Here is a 23,103-nt window from a genome sequence, read left to right as displayed (position 1 = left end):
TGAATCGTAGGAGTCGATTCCTTGCGGAATCTAATCTTGACACAAAGAAATGGGAGTGGACATGGAGTTGACGTGCAAGGAGTCGAGCAATCAAATATTTTGGAGTCGACTCTCCACCACTACATCGCCGTCGTTAACAGTTGTAAAAATGTCAAAGGCAAGCGCCCGCAGCAAAGTCCTGTATGGTAATACTTTGACAAGTTAAATGAGAAGGAAAAGCAATCTTTGGGAGGTGGAATTGAGGTAAAGTAATGGTAGTACATGGGACAATGCTTCCCCGTCTGAACGGGACGTACCGTCAGACCCAAACTGTTGCTGGCAGCAGCACAGCTGCTTCCCCGTCTGAACGGGACGTACCGTCAGACCCAAACTGTTGCTGGCAGCAGCACAGCTGCATTCTGGAATTTTATTCATTTTTCAAAGGAAAACAAATAAAAAGAAAACTGGCAGTTTTAAAGTTAACAAAAATTCTCCATTTGTCACATCCACCATGTCTCCATGGTGGTTGGAAGGTCTAGTGGCCCCTGGAAGGGAATGTAAACCCCAGAGTGGCTAACGGCTAAATGTCCTGAAACGCAGCGGGTGGTCTACAATTTCATATCACCTCTGACCGGAATATCGACCGCCAATTTCAGTTAATTTCCCGACGATTCTACATGTTGAGTCGACGCCATTCGATCACAGCTGATCTGTAACACCATGGCCACCTGCTGCTTTTAGCCCGTTGGGTCTTTCTGCCGTGTATTTATTAAGGTTCTGTAATTCTGCTGGTAAAGGTGGGTCTAGTTGTGGCAGCACTGGGAGGATGAGGTTCCCGAAGGACGAGTCTTGAGTGATGAAGAAACCAGAAGAGTGTGCATGGGCATGCTGTAACAACAACAAAAAAACAAACACAAGGAAGATGAGTTACACATGAATGTACGAGAACAATAACCGCAGAAACCAGGGAGTCTTAGTCAGTACAGCAACAAGCTGTAGCTCTGGAGCCACCTATAACCTACCCATGGGCCCTGTTAAAATCACAGATCTAAAGTGGTTGAATTGGTCTAAGTAACAGTGTGGTCACCTCGCTTACACCCGTCCAATCCACTTATAGATCTATGCATACTTAAAAAGGAAACAAGGAAGGAAGCATTTCTGAGGTTTTACAACGAGGTCAAGACCTTACCTGCAGAGCTGCTTCCTGCTGGGCAGCGATGCGCTGCTGCTCAGTGTGGTCTCTGAAGGCTTTATTCAGGGCAGGTCTGGAGAGAAGGATGGAGGGATAGAGGTCACTGAATCAAGGCATGTGTTCCAAATAGCACCATATTCCCTATAGAGTACATGCACTACTTTTGAGTTTTGACCAGAGGCTTATGGTCCCTGGTCTATAGTAGAACACTGGCAGTGGGCCCTGGTCTATAGTAGAACACTGGGAGTGGGCCCTGGTCTATAGTAGAACACTGGGACTGGGCCCTGGTCTATGGTAGAACACTGGGAGTGGGCCCTGGTCTATAGTAGAACACTGGGAGTGGGCCCTGGTCTATAGTAGAACACTGGCAGTGGGCCCTGGTCTATAGTAGAACACTGGGAGTGGGCCCTGGTCTATAGTAGAACACTGGGAGTGGGCCCTGGTCTATAGTAGAACACTGGGAGTGGGCCCTGGTCTATAGTAGAACACTGGCAGTGGGCCCTGGTCTATAGTAGAACACTGGCAGTGGGCCCTGGTCTATAGTAGTGGGCCCTGGTCAATAGCAGAACACTGGCAGTGGGCCCTGGTCTATAGCAGAACACTGGGAGTGGGCCCTGGTCTATAGTAGTGGGCCCTGGTCTATAGTAGAACACTGGGAGTGGGCCCTGGTCTATAGTAGTGTACTATATGAGACACAACCAAGATTTATTTCACTGACACGACCCACTATTGACAGATAGATACATGTTTCATTCCTAATACCTAGCTCCAGGGTTATTCATGGGTGAGTTATGTGTCAAGTGTCTCTTCTCCTTGTCCAGGTCAGCCAAAATGGCAACACGGTTCTTGTTCTGGACTCCTGATGACAGAAAAAACAGAAGATCATGAAAATAATCAGCACAAATATCAAGCTAGGTCTGATCCAGGGCTCTATTCTAGCTAGCTCTTATCCAGGGCTCTATTCCAGCTAGCTCTTATCCAGGGCTCTATTCCAGCTAGCTCTTATCCAGGGCTCTATTCCAGCTAGCTCTGATCCAGGGCTCTATTCTAGCTAGCTCTGATCCAGGGCTCTATTCTAGCTAGCTCTTATCCAGGCCTCTATTCCAGCTAGCTCTGATCCAGGGCTCTATTCTAGCTAGCTCTGATCCAGGGCTCTATTCCAGCTAGCTCTTATCCAGGCCTCTATTCTACCTAGCTCTGATCCAGGGCTCTATTCCAGCTAGCTCTTATCCAGGGCTCTATTCTACCTAGCTCTGATCCAGGGCTCTATTCCAGCTAGCTCTTATCCAGGGCTCTATTCCAGCTAGCTCTGATCCAGGGCTCCATCCAGGGCTCTATTCTAGCTAGCTCTGATCCAGGGCTCTATTCTAGCTAGCTCTGATCCAGGGCTCTATTCTAGCTAGCTCTGATCCAGGGCTCTATTCCAGCTAGCTCTGATCCAGGTCTGTTGAAGAAGATTCAGGCCTCTATTCAATCAGATATTCTTTGCCCACATCTGCATAGCGGTTGTTTTTTTGGCGGTGTCGGAAGGTGGAACTGCGTTAGAGCTGTCAAATCCACAAGCGGCTCCTAGCATCATATCTAAAGCAGACAATGTAGCCTTGTTTGTAATCTACACCTCGATTTGGCTGATAGAAATCTTCATTATTTTGTGGAAATGTAACAAGCACAGTAATAATTTGATAAACTGATTATGACAGTAGGCCGAGTATGGCAATAGTCATGTAAACCACCTTACTCTGTTATTCATAAATCGGCGCGAGGTCCAAATGTAAGTATGCGGATTAAAACACCTGGTTCTTCTGAATTAAAAGGGCATGGACACAGGTTCATTTTAGTTCCAGCGGTGTATTTGATCTGCACATGTGCCAGCATCAGTAGGGCAAGCCTCCCTTTTTGACCATATAGATCTTAGTCGCGCAATTTTACATCTAACTAAGATGTGGTGCAGTATTTCTCAAGTGACATAAAATGTAAAACTCATCTGTCGTTGAATGACAACAAACACTTCCCTACTGTTGACCAATCGTGCCCGACAGGCGGGGAGGCTAGCACACCAGGCGGGGAGGCTGGGACACCAGGCGGGGAGGCTAGGACACCAGGCGGGGAGGCTGGGACACCAGGCGGGGAGGCTAGCACACCAGGCGGGGAGGCTAGCACACCAGGCGGGGAGGCTAGGACACCAGGCGGGGAGGCTGGCACACCAGGCGGGGAGGCTGGGACACCAGGCGGGGAGGCTGGGACACCAGGCGGGGAGGCTAGGACACCAGGCGGGGAGGCTAGCACACCAGGCGGGGAGACTAGCACACCAGGCGGGGAGACTAGCACACCAGGCAGGGAGGCTAGCGGGGAGGCTAGCACACCAGGCGGGGAGGCTAGCACACCAGGCGGGGAGGCTAGCACACCAGACGGGGAGGCTAGCGGGGAGGCTAGCACACCAGGTGGGGAGGCTAGCGGGGAGGCTAGCACACCAGGTGGGGAGGCTAGCACACCAGGCGGGGAGGCTAGCACACCAGGCGGGGAGGCTAGGACACCAGGCGGGGAGGCTAGGACACCAGGCGGGGAGGCTAGGACACCAGGCGGGGAGACTAGCACACCAGGCGGGGAGACTAGCACACCAGGCGGGGAGACTAGCACACCAGGCAGGGAGGCTAGCGGGGAGGCTAGCACACCAGGCGGGGAAGCTAGCACACCAGGCGGGGAGGCTAGCGGGGAGGCTAGCACACCAGGTGGGGAGGCTAGTACACCAGGCGGGGAGGCTAGCACACCGGGCGGGGAGGCTAGCACACCGGGCGGGGAGGCTAGCACACCGGGCGGGGAGGCTAGCACACCGGGCGGGGAGGCTAGCACACCGGGCGGGGAGGCTAGCACACCGGGCGGGGAGGCTAGCACACCAGGCGGGGAGGCTAGTACACCAGGCGGGGAGGATAGGACACCAGGCGGGGAGGCTAGGACACCGGGCGGGGAGGATAGGACACCAGGCGGGGAGGCTAGTACACCGGGCGGGGAGGCTAGGACACCGGGCGGGGAGGCTAGGACACCGGGCTGGGAGGCTAGGACACCGGGCGGGGAGGCTAGGACACCGGGCGGGGAGGCTAGGACACCAGGCGGGGAGGCTGGCACACCAGGCGGGGAGGCTAGTGGGGAGGCTAGTACACCAGGCGGGGAGGCTAGGACACCAGGCGGGGAGGCTAGGACACCAGGCGGGGAGGCTAGGACACCAGGCGGGGAGGCTAGGACACCAGGCGGGGAGGCTAGAACACCAGGCGGGGAGGCTAGCACACAGGGCGGGGAGGCTAGCACACCGGGCGGGGAGGCTAGGACACCGGGCGGGGAGGCTAGGACACCAGGCGGGGAGGCTAGCACACCGGGCGGGGAGGCTAGCACACCAGGCGGGGAGGCTAGGACACCAGGCGGGGAGGCTAGCGGGGAGGCTAGCACACCGGGCGGGGAGGCTAGCGCACCAGGCGGGGAGGCTAGCACACCAGGCGGGGAGGCTGGCACACCAGGCGGGGAGGCTAGGACACCAGGCGGGGAGGCTATCGCGGAGGCTAGCACACCGGGCGGGGAGGCTAGGACACCGGGCGGGGAGGCTAGGACACCGGGCGGGGAGGCTAGGACACCGGGCGGGGAGGCTGGCACACCGGGCGGGGAGGCTGGCACACCGGGCGGGGAGGCTGGCACACCGGGCGGGGAGGCTGGCACACCGGGCGGGGAGGCTAGCACACCAGGCGGGGAGGCTAGGACACCAGGCGGGGAGGCTAGCGGGGAGGCTAGCACACCGGGCGGGGAGGCTAGCGCACCAGGCGAGAGGCTAGCACACCAGGCGGGGAGGCTGGCACACCAGGCGGGGAGGCTAGGACACCAGGCGGGGAGGCTAGCACACCAGGCGGGGAGGCTAGCGAGGAGGCTAGCACACCGGGCGGGGAGGCTAGGACACCGGGCGGGGAGGCTAGCACACCAGGCGGGGAGGCTAGCACACCAGGCGGGGAGGCTAGGACACCAGGCGGGGAGGCTAGGACACCAGGCGGGGAGGCTAGCACACCAGGCGGGGAGGCTAGGACACTAGGCAGGGAGGCTAGCACACCAGGCGGGGAGGCTAGCGGGGAGGCTGATGCGACACCGTGTGCCTGCTAACGTGCTAGTTAGCGACACTATCCGCTAGTTAGAGCACAAGGAGAAAGCACTGAGCTGGGAGAAAGACAGGATCCTTCACAGCTTGCCATGATTAGCTGAGATAATGGATAATATTGGTAATGATGAACTTGTTTCACCCCTGCGGTGTACCGGAGTCCTCTTTAGGACGAGCTGGCTAAGCTAGCACGCCGTGTCCTTCGCTCCAGCCTGCCAAACTCCTGCCCTCGATGTCGTTAACAGAACTGCTGGAAAACAGTGGCCGACACGCGGGGGCAAAGGACACTGTCTACCGGTGTACAGCTAGCTAGCTACGGTTGTCTTCCCTGTCCTTTCAGTGGGGTTTATCGGCAGCTAGCATCCAACTCTACTGTTCATTAACACCACCTGCTGGAGTGTAGTGATGGGTAGTTGGCAAACGAGTTCATTTGGCTCCCTGACTGGCTTACTGCTAATACTTCTTTCTGAGTTCAAAACAATGTTTTTCTGCAGATAAGTTACATTAGGCCGAAAGTCTCGGAATGCCCATCACTACTGGAGTATAAAGAGGGGTTACTGCAGACGCAGGAAAGCACCAAATTGCAGAGTGCAGTTCCACCCTTTTTCAAAAAACCCTTCCCTTGTTTAGACCAAAACATCATCATAATAATACATGCAGGAACTGATCTGAACTGTTCTGGATGGGAAGCATGCGGATGACTTCATGAGTGAGTGAAGTGAATGTGGAAAAACAAAAGTATTCATCTTAGAAATATAGTTTTCACACAAACTTTATATGTCTGAACTCAAAATAAAATAGGATTTGCAAAAATAACATGGTCACTGTGGTAGAAAGTCTCGGAATGCTTTGATTGGTCACTGTGGAAGAACGTCTACTTTGATTGGTCACTGTGGAAGAACGTCTACTTTGTCGATTTTCTGCATTTATTTAAGTCCCATCATCGGGTATTGGACTAACCTGGTCACTGGGAAGATGCTCTCAAAATGTCGGTTCCCGTAGAGGTGAGCAGTACAATAATGAGATGGAGTGACGTCGGAATGCCACCCGGCCGCAAGCAAAGTCGGGAGAAGAGGAATATTGGGACACAGAAAGGTGGATTTCTGAGTAGGAATGGAGGGAGGAAGAGGAGGTTGAAGAGAATGAGGAAGAGGGCGATAAAAATGGAGATGGCGTGTCGAAGAAGATTGGCGTCAAGTGTAAACAGAGTGACCCGTGCACCAGACCGAATTATGGAAGTGAATGAGTTAAGTGAGGAGGAAGGTGTGGTGAAGAGCTCAGAACCTGAGCCTGGCATCAATGGACTGGATAAAGAAGAATCTGGTCCAGTAGGAGTGACATTTTTTTGAGAAGGTGGATCCTTGCCTTTTGGCAGATCCATTTGTGGTTTCAGGGTGGGTGGGAAAGGAGTTGGGTGCAGTTGAATCAGTGACGGTAACCTGTAGTGGATTTGTGATATTTGTTTGTGTTTCTTCTGCCCAGAGGGAGCAGATGCTCTGTTTCTTGCTTCACTTTTAGAAACAGGGCACCTTTAAAAGGAGTGATTTCTAGGGTAACATTACGTGTGGAGGTGGAGCAATTGAAGTTGAAGATTCCTGGTGTTTGTGGTGCGACGCCGATCTGGTGGTGAGCGTGGTGAAACAGTTACTGTCGGTCCTTTTGAGTCAGTCTTTACCCAACAAGGTCATGTTAGGATATCAGATATCCTGTCAGTCCTTTTGCGGCGAATCCACTGCACTGTTTCAGGTGCCTCGTTTATGGTCATGTTACAGTCGTGTGTAGGAGGGAGAATCCAAGATGTGGGAAGTGTGCAGGAGGGCATGGGGACAGAGGATTGTGTCATTTCGGTGGATAAAGTTGCGTCAACTGCAGGGGTGCTCATGTTGCTGGGGATAGGAAGTGTCCGGAGGGAAGGAGGCAGGTTGATGTGGCCAGAGTCAGAGTAGTATAGGTGTCAGCTCCTGAGGCTGTGAAGAAAGTAGAGAAGGATGGGGTCAAGGGTGAGGGATGGGGTCAAGGGTGAGGGATGGGGTCAAGGGTGAGGGATTCTGAGAGGATCCCTGTGAATAGTAGATCTGTGCCAGAACAGAGGGATAGGCCATATGTTCTTCAGTAAGGTTGGCTTCTTAGCATTTATAGCAATGGTTGTCAACTGTACAGCAGAAATGGAATGTAAATCACAGAAAATAGATGTTGTGGTGGCAGCTGCAGAGAAGTGCTTGTGGGTAGGTGATTTGACTAAAGAAGAGTTACAGGGTATGTTGAGTGGTGGTGTCCCGTCCTCTCAGGTCGTTGACCTGGGGTAGGATCAGATAGGGTTTAAGGAGTATAGGGTTAGTTGGTAGGGTAATGAAAATATGTATATTTTATTTTTTTTAAATGTTTTCCTGGTTCCCCATCACAAAGTGTAATGGATCTATACTATAGTTTAGTTGGGGGCAGTAAAGCAACATATTGGAAGACAACCGCCATTAAACCTCACAGAACAGTACTAAACTCCACAGGGAAGGAAGTTTAATCATTAGGTAGACATTTCACATGTGTCCATATAAAACAGGACTATTAGGGAAATCGTTCTTCTTGCAAAGCATGTAAACGTTTTAAAATGAATCTGACTATCCACAATAACCGTTTTATTGTGTGTGTCTGTATCCCCGATTTGACAGCTCCACAACGCAGTTACACCACTGAGGTATAACGAAGTGAATTTCCGCTATGCGGTTTGAATAGAGCCATAGGACTCGGCATCAACAAGCCGCACAAAACGCCCTGGTTATTCTACCCTGCCTTTTGCTACTTGACTTACCCGGTGCAGGCGACGCCATGTCAGAAAGACTGGTTGCAACCTAAACAATATAAAACAGTGCTAGCTAGTTAACATTTGCACTGGGGATCAGACGAATCGACCACGGATAGCAGGTGTTTCAGATTTTACCAATCGATCAAATAGCTACACAACTATCACAGATAATCGTATGTTCGACATCAACTAAACTACTCTGCTAGATACAGAAACAAACACCGCTAAATTACTTTTTTTTACTCGGTCAGCGTGTCAACAAAAGTCACGTGATTACTCAGTGTCATTACTTCCGGTAGTGTTATTGTACTTCCGGGAATGCGCAGTGCAAGTCAGCTGACAGCTTTAGGTTGCAGATAGAGTGTCCAGCATTTGATACACGGGATTGGAAATAATCACACACACACACACACAAAAAACTAGCATTCCAGACCAAAAAAACGGTAAATCCGTTGTCGGATTCCCATCGCTTGTACAATGAGTGCTGGTACCCCAAAATCTCTAGCGTCGTCGGGGCAAAAACCCATTCAGGAGATCTGTCATCCGCTTGGAGCCGAGGAGACAGCGCCAGTCCTCACACCCAGTCCAGATGTCGGAAACACCACTACCAGCATCGGAGGGAAGGTAAAACAAATAGATTTAGATCGCTAGAAAAGATAAATAAATAAAATAGATAGTTTGGACCGTATTCCGTACTTTGATGTACTGATGTAGTTTTGGGATGATAGATCGTCTAGGGTATTTCCATCTAAAAGGACACATGAGCACCAACGAAGTTCTTAGGAGCATATAAAATGAAATCTAATTGTCTATATATATTTTTTAAAGAAATTAAGGCATATATACATTTTTAACCATTTTCCGTCCTAAAAATTAACAATAAGCAAAGGCTTTGGTCTCTTGTCAAACAGATGGAAAATAGATCTTAGACAACATCTACCAGGAAAAGTCTTAAAAGAGATTAGAAATGCATCAACTCAATAATGTTGAAGTAAAGCCCCCTGCCAACTAACATCAACTCAATAATGTTGAAGTAAAGCCCCCTGCCAACTAACATCAACTCAATAATGTTGAAGTAAAGCCCCCTGCCAACTAATATCAACTCAATAATGTTGAAGTAAAGCCCCCTGCCAACTAATATCAACTCAATAATGTTGAAGTAAAGCCCCCTGCCAACTAACATCAACTCAATAATGTTGATGTAAAGCCCCATGCCAACTAACATCAACTCAATAATGTTGAAGTAAAGCCCCCTGCCAACTAACATCAACTCAATAATGTTGAAGTAAAGCCCCCTGCCAACTAACATCAACTCAATAATGTTGAAGTAAAGCCCCCTGCCAACTAACATCAACTCAATAATGTTGAAGTAAAGCCCCCTGCCAACTAATATCAACTCAATAATGTTGAAGTAAAGCCCCCTGCCAACTAATATCAACTCAATAATGTTGAAGTAAAGCCCCCTGCCAACTAACATCAACTCAATAATGTTGAAGTAAAGCCCCCTGCCAACTAATATCAACTCAATAATGTTGAAGTAAAGCCCCCTGCCAACTAACATCAACTCAATAATGTTGAAGTAAAGCCCCCTGCCAACTAACATCAACACTTATATTGAGTTTTGGAGAAAATATTTGCCTTCTGTAAGTTTATAAAACATTGACTTGTGCCTTGTAATTTTGTTACCAAAAACCCACATATGTTTAAGATAATTTCTAATTTCTCTCCCTCGTGAGGAGGAAGGATAATGAAAGTTAACAGAAGAAACAAGTAAAGGACCTACCAATTAGACCAGCTTGCTTAGGGGAACTCTTCTCCAGGTTCATCTCTCTGTAGGTGATGGCTTTGTTATGGAAGGTTTGTGAACAGAGCCCCAGGACCAGCTTGCTTAGGGGACTCTTCTCCAGGTTCATCTCTCTGTAGGTGATGGCTTTGTTATGGAAGGTTTGTGAACAGAGCCCCAGGACCAGCTTGCTTAGGGGACTCTTCTCCAGGTTCATCTCTCTGTAGGTGATGGGTTTGTTATGGAAGGTTTGGGAATCGCTTCCTTTTAGCTGGTTGTCGAATTTAACGTCTCTTTTCTGGACTTTGTTAATTAGCTGGTATCAGCCTAATTCTTCTCTGCAGGTATTATTTGGTGTTTTACGTTGTATATTTTAAATTTTATTTAACCTTTATTTAACTAGGCAAGTCAGTTAAGAACAATTTCTTATTTACAATGACGGCCTACCAAAAGGCCTCCTGTGGGGAACGGGGGCTGGATATATAAAAAAAAAAAGATTATTAAATATATATATATACAGTACTGTGCAAACGTTTTAGGCAGGTGTGAAAAAATGCTGTAAAGTAAGAATGCTTTCAAAAATAGACATGTTAATAGTTTATATTTATCAATTAACTAAATGCAAAGTTAGTGAACAGAAGAAAAATCTACATCAAATCCATATTTGGTGTGACCACCCTTTGCCTTCAAAACAGCATCGATTCTTGTAGGTACACTTGCACAAAGTCAGGGATTTTGTAGGCATATAGTCAAGGTGTATGATTAAACAATTATACCAAACAGGTGCAAAAGATCAGCAATTCAATATGTAGGTTGAAACACAATCATTAACTGAAACAGAAACAGCTGTGTAGGAGGAATACAACTGGACGAGGAACAGCCAAACTCAGCTAACAAGGTGAGGTTGCTGAAGACAGTTTACTGTCAAAAGTCAAGACTGAGCACAGCAACAAGACACGAGGTAATTATACTGCATCAGCAAGGTCTCTCCCAGGCAGAAATTTCAAGCCAGACAGGGGTTTCCAGATGTGCTGTCCAAGCTCTTTTGAAGAAGCACAAAGACACGGGCAATGTTGAGGACCGTAGACGCAGTGGTCAGCCAAGGAACCTTACTGCAGCAGATGAAAGACACATCATGCATCACTTCCCTTCACAGTCGGGAGTCCAGGAGTGACATCAGATCAGAATAGGCAGGAAACAGTTTTAACTGCACACTTGTTTGTGTACATGGATTTTAAAATGTCATATCCCCCTTCCCCAACCCTGATTTTCATACATTTGTATAGCAGACCCTCATGCCAAATTGAGTCAAAAGCTTTTTTTGAAATCAACAAAGCATGAGAAGACTTTGCCTTTTGTTTTGTTTGTTTGTCAGATAGGGTGTGCAGGGTGAATACGTGGTCTGTCGTACAGTAATTTGGTAAAAAGCCAATTTGACTTTTGCTCAGTACATTGTTTTCACTGGGGATATGTACGAGTCTGCTGTTAATGATAATGCAGAGGATTTTTCCAAGGTTGCTGTTGACTCATATCCCACGGTAGTTATTGGGGTCAAATTTGTCTCCACTTTTGTGGATTGGGGTGACAGTTCTTGGTTACAAATATTGGGGAAGATGCCAGAGCTGAGGATGATGTTAAGGAGTTTAAGTATAGCCAATTGGAATTTGTGGTCTGTATATTTAATCATTTAATTTAGGATACCATCAACACCACAGGACTTTTTGGGTTGGAGGGTTTATATGTTGTCCTGTAGTTCATTCAATGTACTTGGAGAATCCAGGGTTTTATGGTAGTCTTTAATAACGGACTCTAACATTTTTAATTGATCATGTACAGTACCAGTCAACAGTTTGGACACACCTACTCATTCAAGGGTTTTTCTTTTTTTTTTTTTACTATTTTCTACATTGTAGAATAATATTGAAGACATTAAAACTATGAAATGGCACATATGGAATCATGTAGTAACCAAATAAGTGTTAAACAAATAAAAATATATTTTATATTTGAGATTCTTCAAAGTAGCCACCCTTTGCCTTGATGACAGCTTTGCACACTCTTGGTATTCTCTCAACCAGCTTCTTGAGGTAGTCACCTGGAATGCATTTCAAGTAACAGGTGTGCCTTGTTAAATGTTAATTTGTGGAATTTCTTTACTTCTTAATGCGTTTCAACCAATCAGTTGTGTTGTGACAAGGTAGGGGTGGTATACAGAAGATATACCCCTATTTGGTAAAAGACCAAGTCCATATTATGGCAAGAACAGCTCAAATAAGCAAAGAGAAACGACAGTCAATCATTACTATAAGCCATGAAGGTCAGTCAATCCGGAAAATGTCAAGAATTTTCTTCCCTGTAGCTCAGTTGGTAGAGCATGGTGTTTGCAACGCCAGGGTTGTGGGTTCGATTCCCAAGGGGGGCCAGTACGAAAAGTCTACGAATCTCAAATATAAAATATATTTTGATTTGATTAACACTCATTTGGTTACTACATGATTCCATATGTGTTATTTAATAGTTTTGATGTCTTTACTATTATTCTACAATGTAGAAACTAGTACAAATGAAGAAAAACCCTGGAATGAGTAGGCATGTCCAAACTTACTGTAAGTACAACTTTTGTATGACTGACACCTTTTAATGAGAGGTCTAATGCTTTAATATTTAATAGTTTCTGCCCTCCAAATTCATATTCATTATATAAATAGGCCTTTTTAATTTTGTCTGGCTTGCCATTCCAAATTAAATAGATTTTTTTTGGGCTCATTAATTTTTTATACATTTCTTTTTTTTTGCAGCCTTATTCTAAAATGGATTAAAAAATTTTTTTTTCCCCCTCATCAATCTACACACAATACCCCATAATGACAAAGTAAAAACAGGTTTTTCGACATTTTTGTTGTTGTAAATGTAAAAAAATGAAATCACATGTACATAAGTATTCAGACCCTTTACTCAGTACTTTGTTGAAGCACCTTTGGCAGCCTCCGATTGTTTTCTTGGGTATGACGCTACAAGCTTGACACACCTGTATTTGGGGAGTTTCTCCCATTCCTCTCTGTTTTGGTACAGATACTGGAGAGCTCTTCTTTGTCTCCACCCATTCAACAATGTTCACACCCTCTTAAGCCTTAACCCCACGCATCTCTTTAAGGATTCACATGTGCTAAACAGTGAGTACGGTGGTGTACTAAATAAATGTTTAAGGCTGGTTTATACTATGTCTATTGACATGTCTGTTGCTATACAGTTGTCCCGGTGACATCATGAACATTCTATTGTCATCCTACATCAAACTAGTTGTTGTCGTTATAAACACAAAAAGGACCGGCTGCATGTCATCAGCAGCCTGGTGGTTCAAAATAGCATTAGTGTTGTGTTTTATAAACCCATCTGTTTAAAAATGTATTTTAATATATGTTAATCTAGCAAACCAGGCAACTGAAACTTTCTAAACTATGTTTTGGTTCGTTTGTAGCTTGTTAGCTAGCTAGCTAGCGTTAAGTTAGCTGGTTAGCCCGTTCAAATAACGACCATATCATAACTGACAACGTCAGCTTGTTAGCTAGTGTTAAGTTAGCTGGCTAGCCAGTTCAAGTAATGACCACATCATAACTGACAATGTCTTCACTTAAGCTCATTTTAATTGATTATTACAGGAAAATAAACTCACAACAATATCATTTATTTACAAGTTAATGGCGAGCTAATTACAGAAAATAGTTTACGGTTGTGAGTGTGGTGAAATAAAAGCAGGGCATTCTTCCGGAGAATTGAAGAACTTGGACTCTGTCTCGTTGACCTAACGTTATATCCTAATTTCACTTTGGTGCAGGTCATGTTGTTCTTCACATTACCTTCTCTGGTAACACTATATCAAATAAAATCAAAGTTTATTTATCACATGCACAGGATACAGAAGGTGTAAACACTACAGTGAAATGGTTACTTATGTAGTGGTTTGTTTTGTTTAGACGTGTAGCTAGCTAGCTAAACAATGAACCATAATTCCAAATCATAACGTTACTACCCTGCATGAATCTATAGGTAGCTAACCAACTAGGTTCAATGTTAACTAGCTAGCAAACATTAGGCTATAACTTGTAATGCAAATGGCTCTGAGATCCAAATAATATTACTACACAGATCATGCACGTAATGTCAGCTAGCGAGCCAGCCAGCTAACGTTAGCTAGCTAACTAACGATACGCTTTAACTTTCAATGAAATTACAAACGTGTTATATCTGTTCAATCTCTCTTTCATGTCATCTGAGATTCACAAAGATTGGAAAGCAGCTGCGGTCATCCCCCTCTTCAAAGGGGGAGACACTCTAGACCCAAACTGCTACAGACCTATATCTATCCTACCCTGCCTTTCTAAGGTCTTCGAAAGCCAAGTCAACAAACAGATTACTGACCATTTCGAATCCCACCGCACCTTCTCCGCTATGCAATCTGGTTTCAGAGCTGGTCATGGGTGCACCTCAGCCACGCTCAAGGTCCTAAACGATATCTTAATTAGGGTTACCCCCCCACTTCTCTTAATTTCCGCCTGAAGACATACCCAAATCTAACTGTCTGTAGCTCAGGCCCAGTAGCAAGGATATGCATTTTCTTGGTTTCATTTGAAAGGAAACACTCTGACGTTTGTGGAAATGTGAATTGAATGTAGGAGAATATAACACAATAGATCTGGTAGAAGAAAATACAAGGAAACAAACATACGTTTTCTGGTTTTTATTGTTGTTGCACCATCTTTCAACTGAACAGGAACAGCCAAACATTCAGATAGGATGCTGGGGATAATTTCTATGCAGAATGTAAGAGGGCAACAGTATCTGAGAAAAGTTTCAAACACATATCTTCAGGAATGAGCGAGCTACATGACATTGAGCATGAAGTCACCCAGGTGTCCCACACAAATGTACCCAAATGTACCCAAGTGGCCAAATTGGTACAGTGATACATTTTGATGTAAAAAACTATATACAAAATACAAAAAATATATTCTAACGCACCCCTCAAAAAAAGTAAAAAAAAAAAAAATATATATATATATATATATATATATATATATATATATATATATAAATTTTGAAAATGTTTAATAACAAGGGTAACTATTTACACACATTCAATGTACAATATTGTGACCCTCAGTCCTCTACACAACATTATGCTGCTGGTGCCATGGCCCATAGCAGTCTCTTTCTGCTGTAAAGCATAGAGTTACTGAGCAGGTGGTACATGTGATGGGGCATTTCCTGTGACAAAGGGCACAGCGTCGCCTCCCCACTGTGCCCTTTTTACCCTGAGGCACATTCATGCCTGCAGAGATGAATTTGGGCAGGTGAACACCACTGGTTGAAGGAGCAGAAGAGGTAGAGGGGACAGAAGGTGCTGCAGTGGACTTACTGTAGCCAGCAAGCTCCTGGATGAGCAGCTCTCGGAAGGCTAGCTGTGAGATGGGGGGCTGTCCACAGCTCTTGGCCATTTCCTTCTGTATGATGAAGGAATTCACAACAGCAATGTCAATGAAATGATAAAAAAACGTCTTGTACCATTTCATGGTCTTGTGGAGCACATTATAGTAGCCTATCAGCGCATCTGACAGGTCTACACCCCCCATGCTCTTGTTGTAATCCTTGATAGCTCCAGGAATGGGGACATTTTTGGCTGTCCATGCCCCAGTAGCGCCCTTCACACGCCTGATGACCTGATCTCCACTGAAGGACTTGTGGATACTGGAGCACATGACCACCTCTCTGGTATCCATCCACTTCACAAAGAGCTGGCCATCTTGGCGAATCCATCGGATGGTACCCCGCTCAGCCCGCTTAGGCATGTCGTTCTCCTTGGTTTTTGGAAAGCCCACTCTGTTGGTCTGAATGGTGCCACAAGCCCACACCTCCAGCCTCCTCAGGGCTGTGAACAGGGTAGGGCTTGTGTAGAAATTGTCCACAAACAGTTTGTAGCCCTTCCCCAGCAGTTAAATCTAATAATGCCATGACAGAATCATAGCTGAGTCCCTTACCGGTCGCAAAACTGCTCTTCCCCTCATAAACAAAAAAATTGCACGTGTATGCACACGCAGAATCAGCCAAAACAAACAGTTTGTAACCCCATTTAGTTGGTTTGTTACGCATGTACTGTTTTAGGCTGATTCTGGCCTTTGAGGCTACCATCCTCTCATCGATGGAAAGGTTCTGGGCGGGCTGAAAATAGGTCTTGCAGGCCTCAACCACACTGTGGTAGAGAGGTTTAATTTTGCAGAGCCTATCATACCCTGCTGTGCTTCGCTTCTTGTCGTTGTCCCCGTCAACTTCTGGGTCACTGATATGAAGCGCCCGTGAGATTGGCAGAAACCTTTTGCACGACATGACAGTGGAGGGGAAAGGCAGTTGATAGAGGGGTGCAGTTTTCCAATACTGTTTCAAGGTTTTCAGCTTCACTAGACCCATGTATATGACCATTGATAAATAACAAAAAATATCTAACATGGAAATAGGCTTCCATGCCTCTTTTTTGCCTGCCTGCTTCTTAGCACCATATTTATTAGTGTTCAAGACAAGGGAATCAATAACTGAAGATGTAAAAAACAGTTGAAAAAGTTGCATGGGGCTGTAGTTGGAGGTCATGTCCAGCTGAGGTCCTGGTGGCCTTTTCGGTCTGAATATTGGAGGTGGTGGGCCCACATCCTCCACTGTCACAAAGTGCCAACGACCCTCCTCCTCTCTGATTGCTGGTTTAGCTTTGCCCCCCCTCCGCTTCTTTGTCACAGACTTCACACCTGGCCGGGTGGGGGTAGGTGTGGAGCCGGAGACAGCAGGGGTCCGGCTAGATGAATCAGCTCCTGTGGGGGATGGTCACCTTGGCAGTGGGGGCTCCCAGTCAGAATCAGAAGGACTGTGAAGACACAGACACACAGATTATATATAGAGTTGTGAACCCCATGTCTAGATAAAATACATGTAAAAAATATTTTATATATACAGACAGATTATATATAGAGTTGTGAACCCCATGTGTAGATAAAATACATGGAAAGCATATAGATATTTTTTTTTACATGTATCTAATATATACAGACACAGACTCATAATGTTTAGCCATGTGTACTTCACACATTTCATTACTGATATATATATATATGTGTCAAATAAAAAATAGAAAAAAAAAATATATATATACTTTTTTTATTATCTCCAAACAACTCAAATGAATAATATTTGATGTTATTAATTTCAAACAACGGCATGAGAGGTACTCACCCGTCCAAAATCGCGTCCTTTTCATGCAAAAACATCTCCTCAAACTGGGAGTCCAAACTTGACTCACAATCCGACTCCTCTTCAAGTAATTCGGTGTCACTATCTCTATCTATTTCATCAATTATGTCATGTACATCTGTATACCTGGACTTAGCCTTTGATTTTCCAGATTTACTCGCCATAATTTTATCGATGAAATAGCTGAAAATTATCTCGACTCAAAACTGCTGCGCGCAAACAAATGTGGCTCCTGCAGGTAGAAGTTTCAATGGCGAATGGCTACGTTACGCTCGGCTTTCGTTCAAGAGCTGGTCATCCCGGATATAACCATTACATATTGCCGTTTACCTCAGCTCATTGGCTATCTACCAAGCTAGATTTCAAGACGATCAGTGGTCATTGGTCCGAAATACAGTCAATCAACGAAGCACTGGTCATATCATTGGCGCGCAATGAGGTCATTGTTAGGTGTGTTCAAATCAGGTCTTTTCGGTCAATACGTCCCGCAAAAAGAACAATCAAGTATGGCTGTGTTACTAACAAACAGAGGATTGCAATGAAGCCAACCATGACTGGATAAACGTGTGTTTAGCGGGAGTAATTACATCGAATGCTTCGTCGAAAGTTGAAGGAGTCGGAATTCATGACACTAGCCGGTTAGGAAATGTTTCGTGTTATGCTATAAAAATGGATTTTATAGAACAAACGACCATTTATTGTGAAGATTGGCCTTTTGTATCACCAAAAGAAGAAGATCTTCAAAGGTAATTGATTATTTTATTGCTATTTCTGACTTTAGTGACGCTAATGCTTGGTTGGAAAATGCTAGTAATGCTTGTGTTTGCGGGACGTTGTCTTCAGATTATTATAATGTATGTTTTCACCACAAAGCCTTTTTGAAATCGGACACTGTGGCTGGATTAACAAGATGTTAATCTTTTGAATTATGTAAGATACATGTATTTACAAGAATGTTTAATATTACGAATTGTGTATTTAGAATTTTTTCTCTCTGATATTTCACCAGATGTTAGGCAGCGTCCCACCTAGCCCGTAGAAGTTAACCGCCATCGATAAGAAACAATACTGTGCAGCCGTATTCATTGACCTGGCCAAGGCTTTCGACTCTGTCAATCACCACATCCTCATCGGCAGACACAATAGCCTTGGTTTCTCAAATGATTGCCTCGCCTGGTTCACCAACTACTTCTCTGATAGAGTTCAGTGTGTCAAATCGGAGGGCCTGTTGTCCGGGCCTCTGGCAGTCTTTATGGGGGTGCCACAGGGTTCAATTCTCGGGCCGACTCTTTTCTCTGTATACATCAATGATGTCGCTCTTGCTGCTGGTGAGTCTCTGTTCCACCTCTACGCAGACGACACCATTCTGTATACTTCTGGCCCTTCTTTGGACAAGCTTGGACGAGCTTCAATGCCATACAACTCTCCTTCCGTGGCCTCCAACTGCTCTTAATACAAGTAAAACTAAATGCATGATATTCAACCGATCGCTACCTGCCCGCCCGTCCAGCATCACTACTCTGGACGGTTCTGACTTAGAATAAGTGGACAACTACAAATACCTAGGTGTCTGGTTAGACTGTAAACTCTCCTTCCAGACTCACATCAAACATCTCCAATCCAAAATTAAATCTAGAATCGGCTTCCTATTTCGCAACAAAGCATCCTTCACTCATGCTGCCAAACATACCCTCGTAAAACTGACCATCCTACCGATCCTCGACTTCGGCGATGTCATTTACAAAATAGCCTCCAATACCCTACTCAATAAATTGGATGCAGTCTATCACAGTGCCATCCGTTTTGTCACCAAAGCCCCATATACTACCCACCACTGCGACCTGTACGCTCTCGTTGGCTGGCCCTCGCTTCACATTCATCGCCAAACCCACTGGCTCCAGGTCATCTACAATAACCTGTTAGGTAAAGTCCCCCCTTATCTCAGCTCGCTGGTCACCATAGCAGCTCCCACCTGTAGCACGCGCTCCAGCAGGTATATCTCTCTGGTCACCCCCAAAGCCAATTTCTCCTTTGGCCGCCTCTCCTTCCAGTTCTCTGCTGCCAATGACTGGAACGAACTACAAAAATCTCTGAAACTGGAAACACTTATCTCCCTCACTAGCTTTAAGCACCAGCTGTCAGAGCAGCTCACATATTACTGCCCCTGTACATAGCCCATCTATAATTTAGCCCAAATAACTACCTCTTCCCCTACTGTATTTATTTATTTTGCTCCTTTGCACCCCATTATTTCTATTTCTACTTTGTACATTCTTCCACTGAAAATCTACCATTCCAGTGTTTTACTTGCTATATTGTATTTACTTTGCCACCATGGCCTTTTTTTGCCTTTACCTCCCTTATCTCACCTCACTCATTTGCTCACATTGTATATAGACATATTTTTCTACTGTATTATTGACTGTATGTTTGTTTTACTCCATGTGTAACTCTGTGTTGTTGTATGTGTCGAACTGCTTTGCTTTATCTTGGCCAGGTTGTAGTTGTAAATGAGAACTTGTTCTCAACTTGCCTACCTGGTTAAATAAAGGTGGAATGAATAAAAATAAATGTCTGAAAATGTTACTATCTAGACTCTCTTACCTGTATACATGGATGAACGCTTCTCCCTCGCTGTCATGGTTGCCCTTAGTTTGAAGATGCAATCCAGAGACAGGTGTTTTATACAACAACCTTCTGTGTTCTCTTTTCGACTCCCTCCGCATTTGCAGTCAAACGCCTGGATTTTCTCCATCTCCTTAGCTATCATACTCTGCTTCCAGCGGGCATTCCACTGATTTTAAAACTCGGTCTTCCAGAAATTGGAGAGCCTTAGCAACACTTTTGCACTTCTTTGTAATATCTTTAAAAAAAAATCTGCATTAGAAAGGATTACCTACACATAGTGAGCAGCTCATGTTATAGACAGAAGCATGCTACATGGCAGACCAATCAGAACTCCTTTCTCGGCATGTCCAGCCCACTCATTATCTCAGCCAATCATGATTAGTGGGAAGATTCCTGGCTTTTTCTGTGGCTAAACCAACTAGGCTCGTAATTTAACAGTTTTATTCATATTTACAGATGGCATACAAGTTTGTTATTAAAACATCTCTAGGGAGTGTGGAACGCTACCGTCCCACCTGGCCAACATCCAGTGAAATTGCAGAGCGCCAAATTAAAAAACAGAAATACTCATTATAAACATTCATAAAACATACAAGTGTTATACATCGGTTTAAAGATTAACTTCTTGTTAATCCAACCACGGTGTCAGATTTCAAAAAGGCTTTACAGCGAAAGCAAACCATGCGATTATCTGAGAACAGCGCCCAGCAGACAAATCCTTACAAACAGTTACCAGCCAAGTAGAGGAGTTACACAAGTCAGAAAAGGCAATAAAATTAATCACTTACCTTTGATGATCTTCATATGGTTGCACTCACAAGACTCCCATTTACTCAATAAATGTTCGTTTTGTTCGATAAAGTCTCTTCTTTATATCCAAAAACCTCAGTTTTGTTCGCGCGTTTTGTTCAGTAATCCACAGGCTCAAAGGCATTCACAACAGACAGTCCTAATAATCAATAACATTTCAACCGGACAAAAGCTTCGTCAAAATAAAAGGAAAACAAGAAAGGCGTGCTCTCGGTTGTGCGCATGAAAAACCTCTGGGACACTGCAGTGTCCACTCATTCAGAGTGGTCTTACTCCCTCATTTTTCAGAATACAAGCCTGAAACAATTTCTAAAGACTGTTGACATCTAGTGGAAGCCATAGGAAGTGCAATATGAGTCCTAAGTCAATAGAAAACTACAAACATAAAAATATCCCACTTCCTGGATGGATTTTTCTCAGGTTTTCGCCTGCCATATCAGTTCTGTTATACTCACAGACATTATTTTAACAGTTTTGGAAACTTTAGAGTGTTTTATATCCAGATCTACCAATTATATGCATATCCTAGCATCTGGGCCTGAGTAGCAGGCAGTTTACTTTGGGCATGCTTTTCATCCGGAGGTGAAAATAGCACCCCCTACCCTAGTGAGGTTTTAAGGTACATGACAGTTCACATGTTCCAGAAGGCATTTCTGCTAAAGAAACACGCATTTTGATCAAACATTTTTTATTTATGTGCTAACTACCAGCTCTCTGTAACCTAGAGGGCAACCAGTGGGTCCGTCTCCTTTATAACATGTTTCTTGTAGGATGACAATGTCTGTATTTCTTTGATGAAGTCTGGGTTCCTGTTCTTTAGGCCAAAGGCAGATGACCTCAGACCTTGTATATTCCAGGATGAGATAGTAAAAGACTATGGAATATAAAGCTTTTACTTTCCCTCTTTCTCTCTTTCTGCTCGTCTGGAGGAGGAGCTCATTAGAATAATAGCCAATATGTAGAATAATATGCAAAGGAGGATATTATAATATTTCTACCTATTTGTGTACCTATTCAGGAGACATCACAATGAAGAGAATGACATTCACATCCATCGTTATGTATTTCTGTATAGTACAGATCAGGGACCCATGATGAAATTCCTTTATCGTAGTTCTGTTACAGGATGTAAATCCACTTCACTTACTGTAGTTCAATAACAAAAAGAGATGTTTTCTATGTCAAGGTGTGATATAGCTTATTCTGAATTCTGATCAGATGTTTTAACTGGGTTTTAGGAAAACGTGGTCGCATTAAAAAACCCGAGGGAGATGTTATCGTAATTCTGTTACTAAAGTTAGCATCTGCACAGCTCTTCCAGTAAATTTGTTTTCGTTAAATGTTCTGTGTAAATTGTTCAAAGTAGTCCTTGGGCGTAGAATGGTTGTTTGTTAAAGATCCCTCACAGTCATCATATATAAATATATTTTTTTAAATTTCCCTTTAAATTACTAAAATATCAACCATAATATCTTTTAACTATTAAAATGCTCAGAATTGAAGAAATTGTACTTTTTTTTTCTCTCATATTTTTAATGATCAGGAAGCCTGAGAGAACAATCCTAGTTTATATTCATGAGCTCACCTTGACCTACAGCTCTTTGAAACTCACTTGTGGTTGTTGCCAGGTAACAAGGTAAACAAAGGGCCACATGTCATTGGTATGTCATTCTGGGTCTACTGTTGAATATCAGACAAACTGCAGCAATTAATTACAGAATACACTGATACACTTGAAACACCTTTAGAAGCTTAGACATAAGAGAATGTACATGAAAACAGCATACAATAAGTGTACTGGACAATGCATTAGAAATTAGAAATGACAATATGTTCAGAATTGTATTTTAAAGTGTTTTATTTTTTATTTAACCTTTAACTAGGCAAGTCAGTTAAGAACAAATTCTTATTTACAATGACGGCCTAACCCGGCCAAACCCGGATGATGCTGGGCTAATTGTGCGCCGCCCTATGGGACTCCCAGTCACGGCAGGATGTGATACAGCCTGGATTCGAACCAGTGACACCTCTTGCACTGAGATGCAGTGCCTTAGACCGCTGCGCCACTCGGGAGCCCTGTATTGTATGTATTGATCAGACATTTACTGAATCGTTTACGATCGGCCAGCATAGCCAAAATATTGATCAACATGAACACATGAGAAATAAAGGTGAGACATCATTTGACAGAAAACTAATTTAGAGCCATAAGTCATAATATAGGCACCCTGCCGCCCTACAGTGTTCAGGACCCCATTGATTCATACAATTTGTAACGCTCATCTCCTGTCTGAATGGCTTGGATGAAAAATAATACAAAGTAACAAAATGTGATATCATATCACGTAAAAGTGAATTACTTAGGCTTTAGGAAATGTAATCAACTAAGAGATTGATGGGAGGGAAGAGGAGGGAGATAAGCTTCAGTCACCCACTAGTGAATTACTTCGTCTCAATTTGAAATATGCAATATTTGGTCTTGCAAATTT

General features: G+C 44.5%; 2 protein-coding genes across 3 annotated transcripts in view; one reads left to right on the top strand and one right to left on the bottom strand.

Moving 5' to 3' along the window:
- Positions 1-371: 371 nt before the first annotated feature.
- On the bottom strand, positions 372-8,376 carry LOC115149527 (SOSS complex subunit C). The gene is made up of 4 exons (XM_029692466.1): positions 8,110-8,376; positions 1,934-2,030; positions 1,169-1,244; positions 372-867 (listed from the first exon to the last, which is right to left on the bottom strand). Exons 1-4 carry the CDS (start codon positions 8,126-8,128, stop codon positions 679-681), a joined length of 381 nt encoding a protein of 126 aa, XP_029548326.1. The 5' UTR covers positions 8,129-8,376; the 3' UTR covers positions 372-678.
- A 14-nt stretch (positions 8,377-8,390) lies between these two features.
- Positions 8,391-23,103, top strand: part of snx30 (sorting nexin family member 30) — an 81,267-nt gene continuing 66,554 nt past the window's right edge. For both annotated transcript variants that reach the window (XM_029692463.1, XM_029692462.1), the window contains exon 1: positions 8,391-8,727. In XM_029692463.1, the coding sequence (XP_029548323.1) occupies positions 8,581-8,727 (147 nt within the window). In that variant the 5' untranslated portion in view covers positions 8,391-8,580. The remainder of the gene's footprint in view (positions 8,728-23,103) is intronic.

The sequence above is a fragment of the Salmo trutta genome, chromosome 15 (genome assembly GCF_901001165.1).
Source record: "Salmo trutta chromosome 15, fSalTru1.1, whole genome shotgun sequence".
Taxonomy (NCBI): Eukaryota; Metazoa; Chordata; class Actinopteri; order Salmoniformes; family Salmonidae; genus Salmo; species Salmo trutta.
Note: the sequence above shows the minus strand (reverse complement) of the source record. Positions and strands in the feature narration are given on the sequence as shown.

Excerpts from the sequence above, each read along its gene's own strand:
- LOC115149527 (XM_029692466.1), bottom strand. Across the intron at positions 1,245-1,933 it reads ATGAATAACCCTGGAGCTAG|ACCTGCCCTGAATAAAGCCT; the intron begins GTATTAGGAATG and ends CCTTCTCTCCAG. Across the intron at positions 868-1,168 it reads AGCAGGAAGCAGCTCTGCAG|CATGCCCATGCACACTCTTC; the intron begins GTAAGGTCTTGA and ends TTGTTGTTACAG.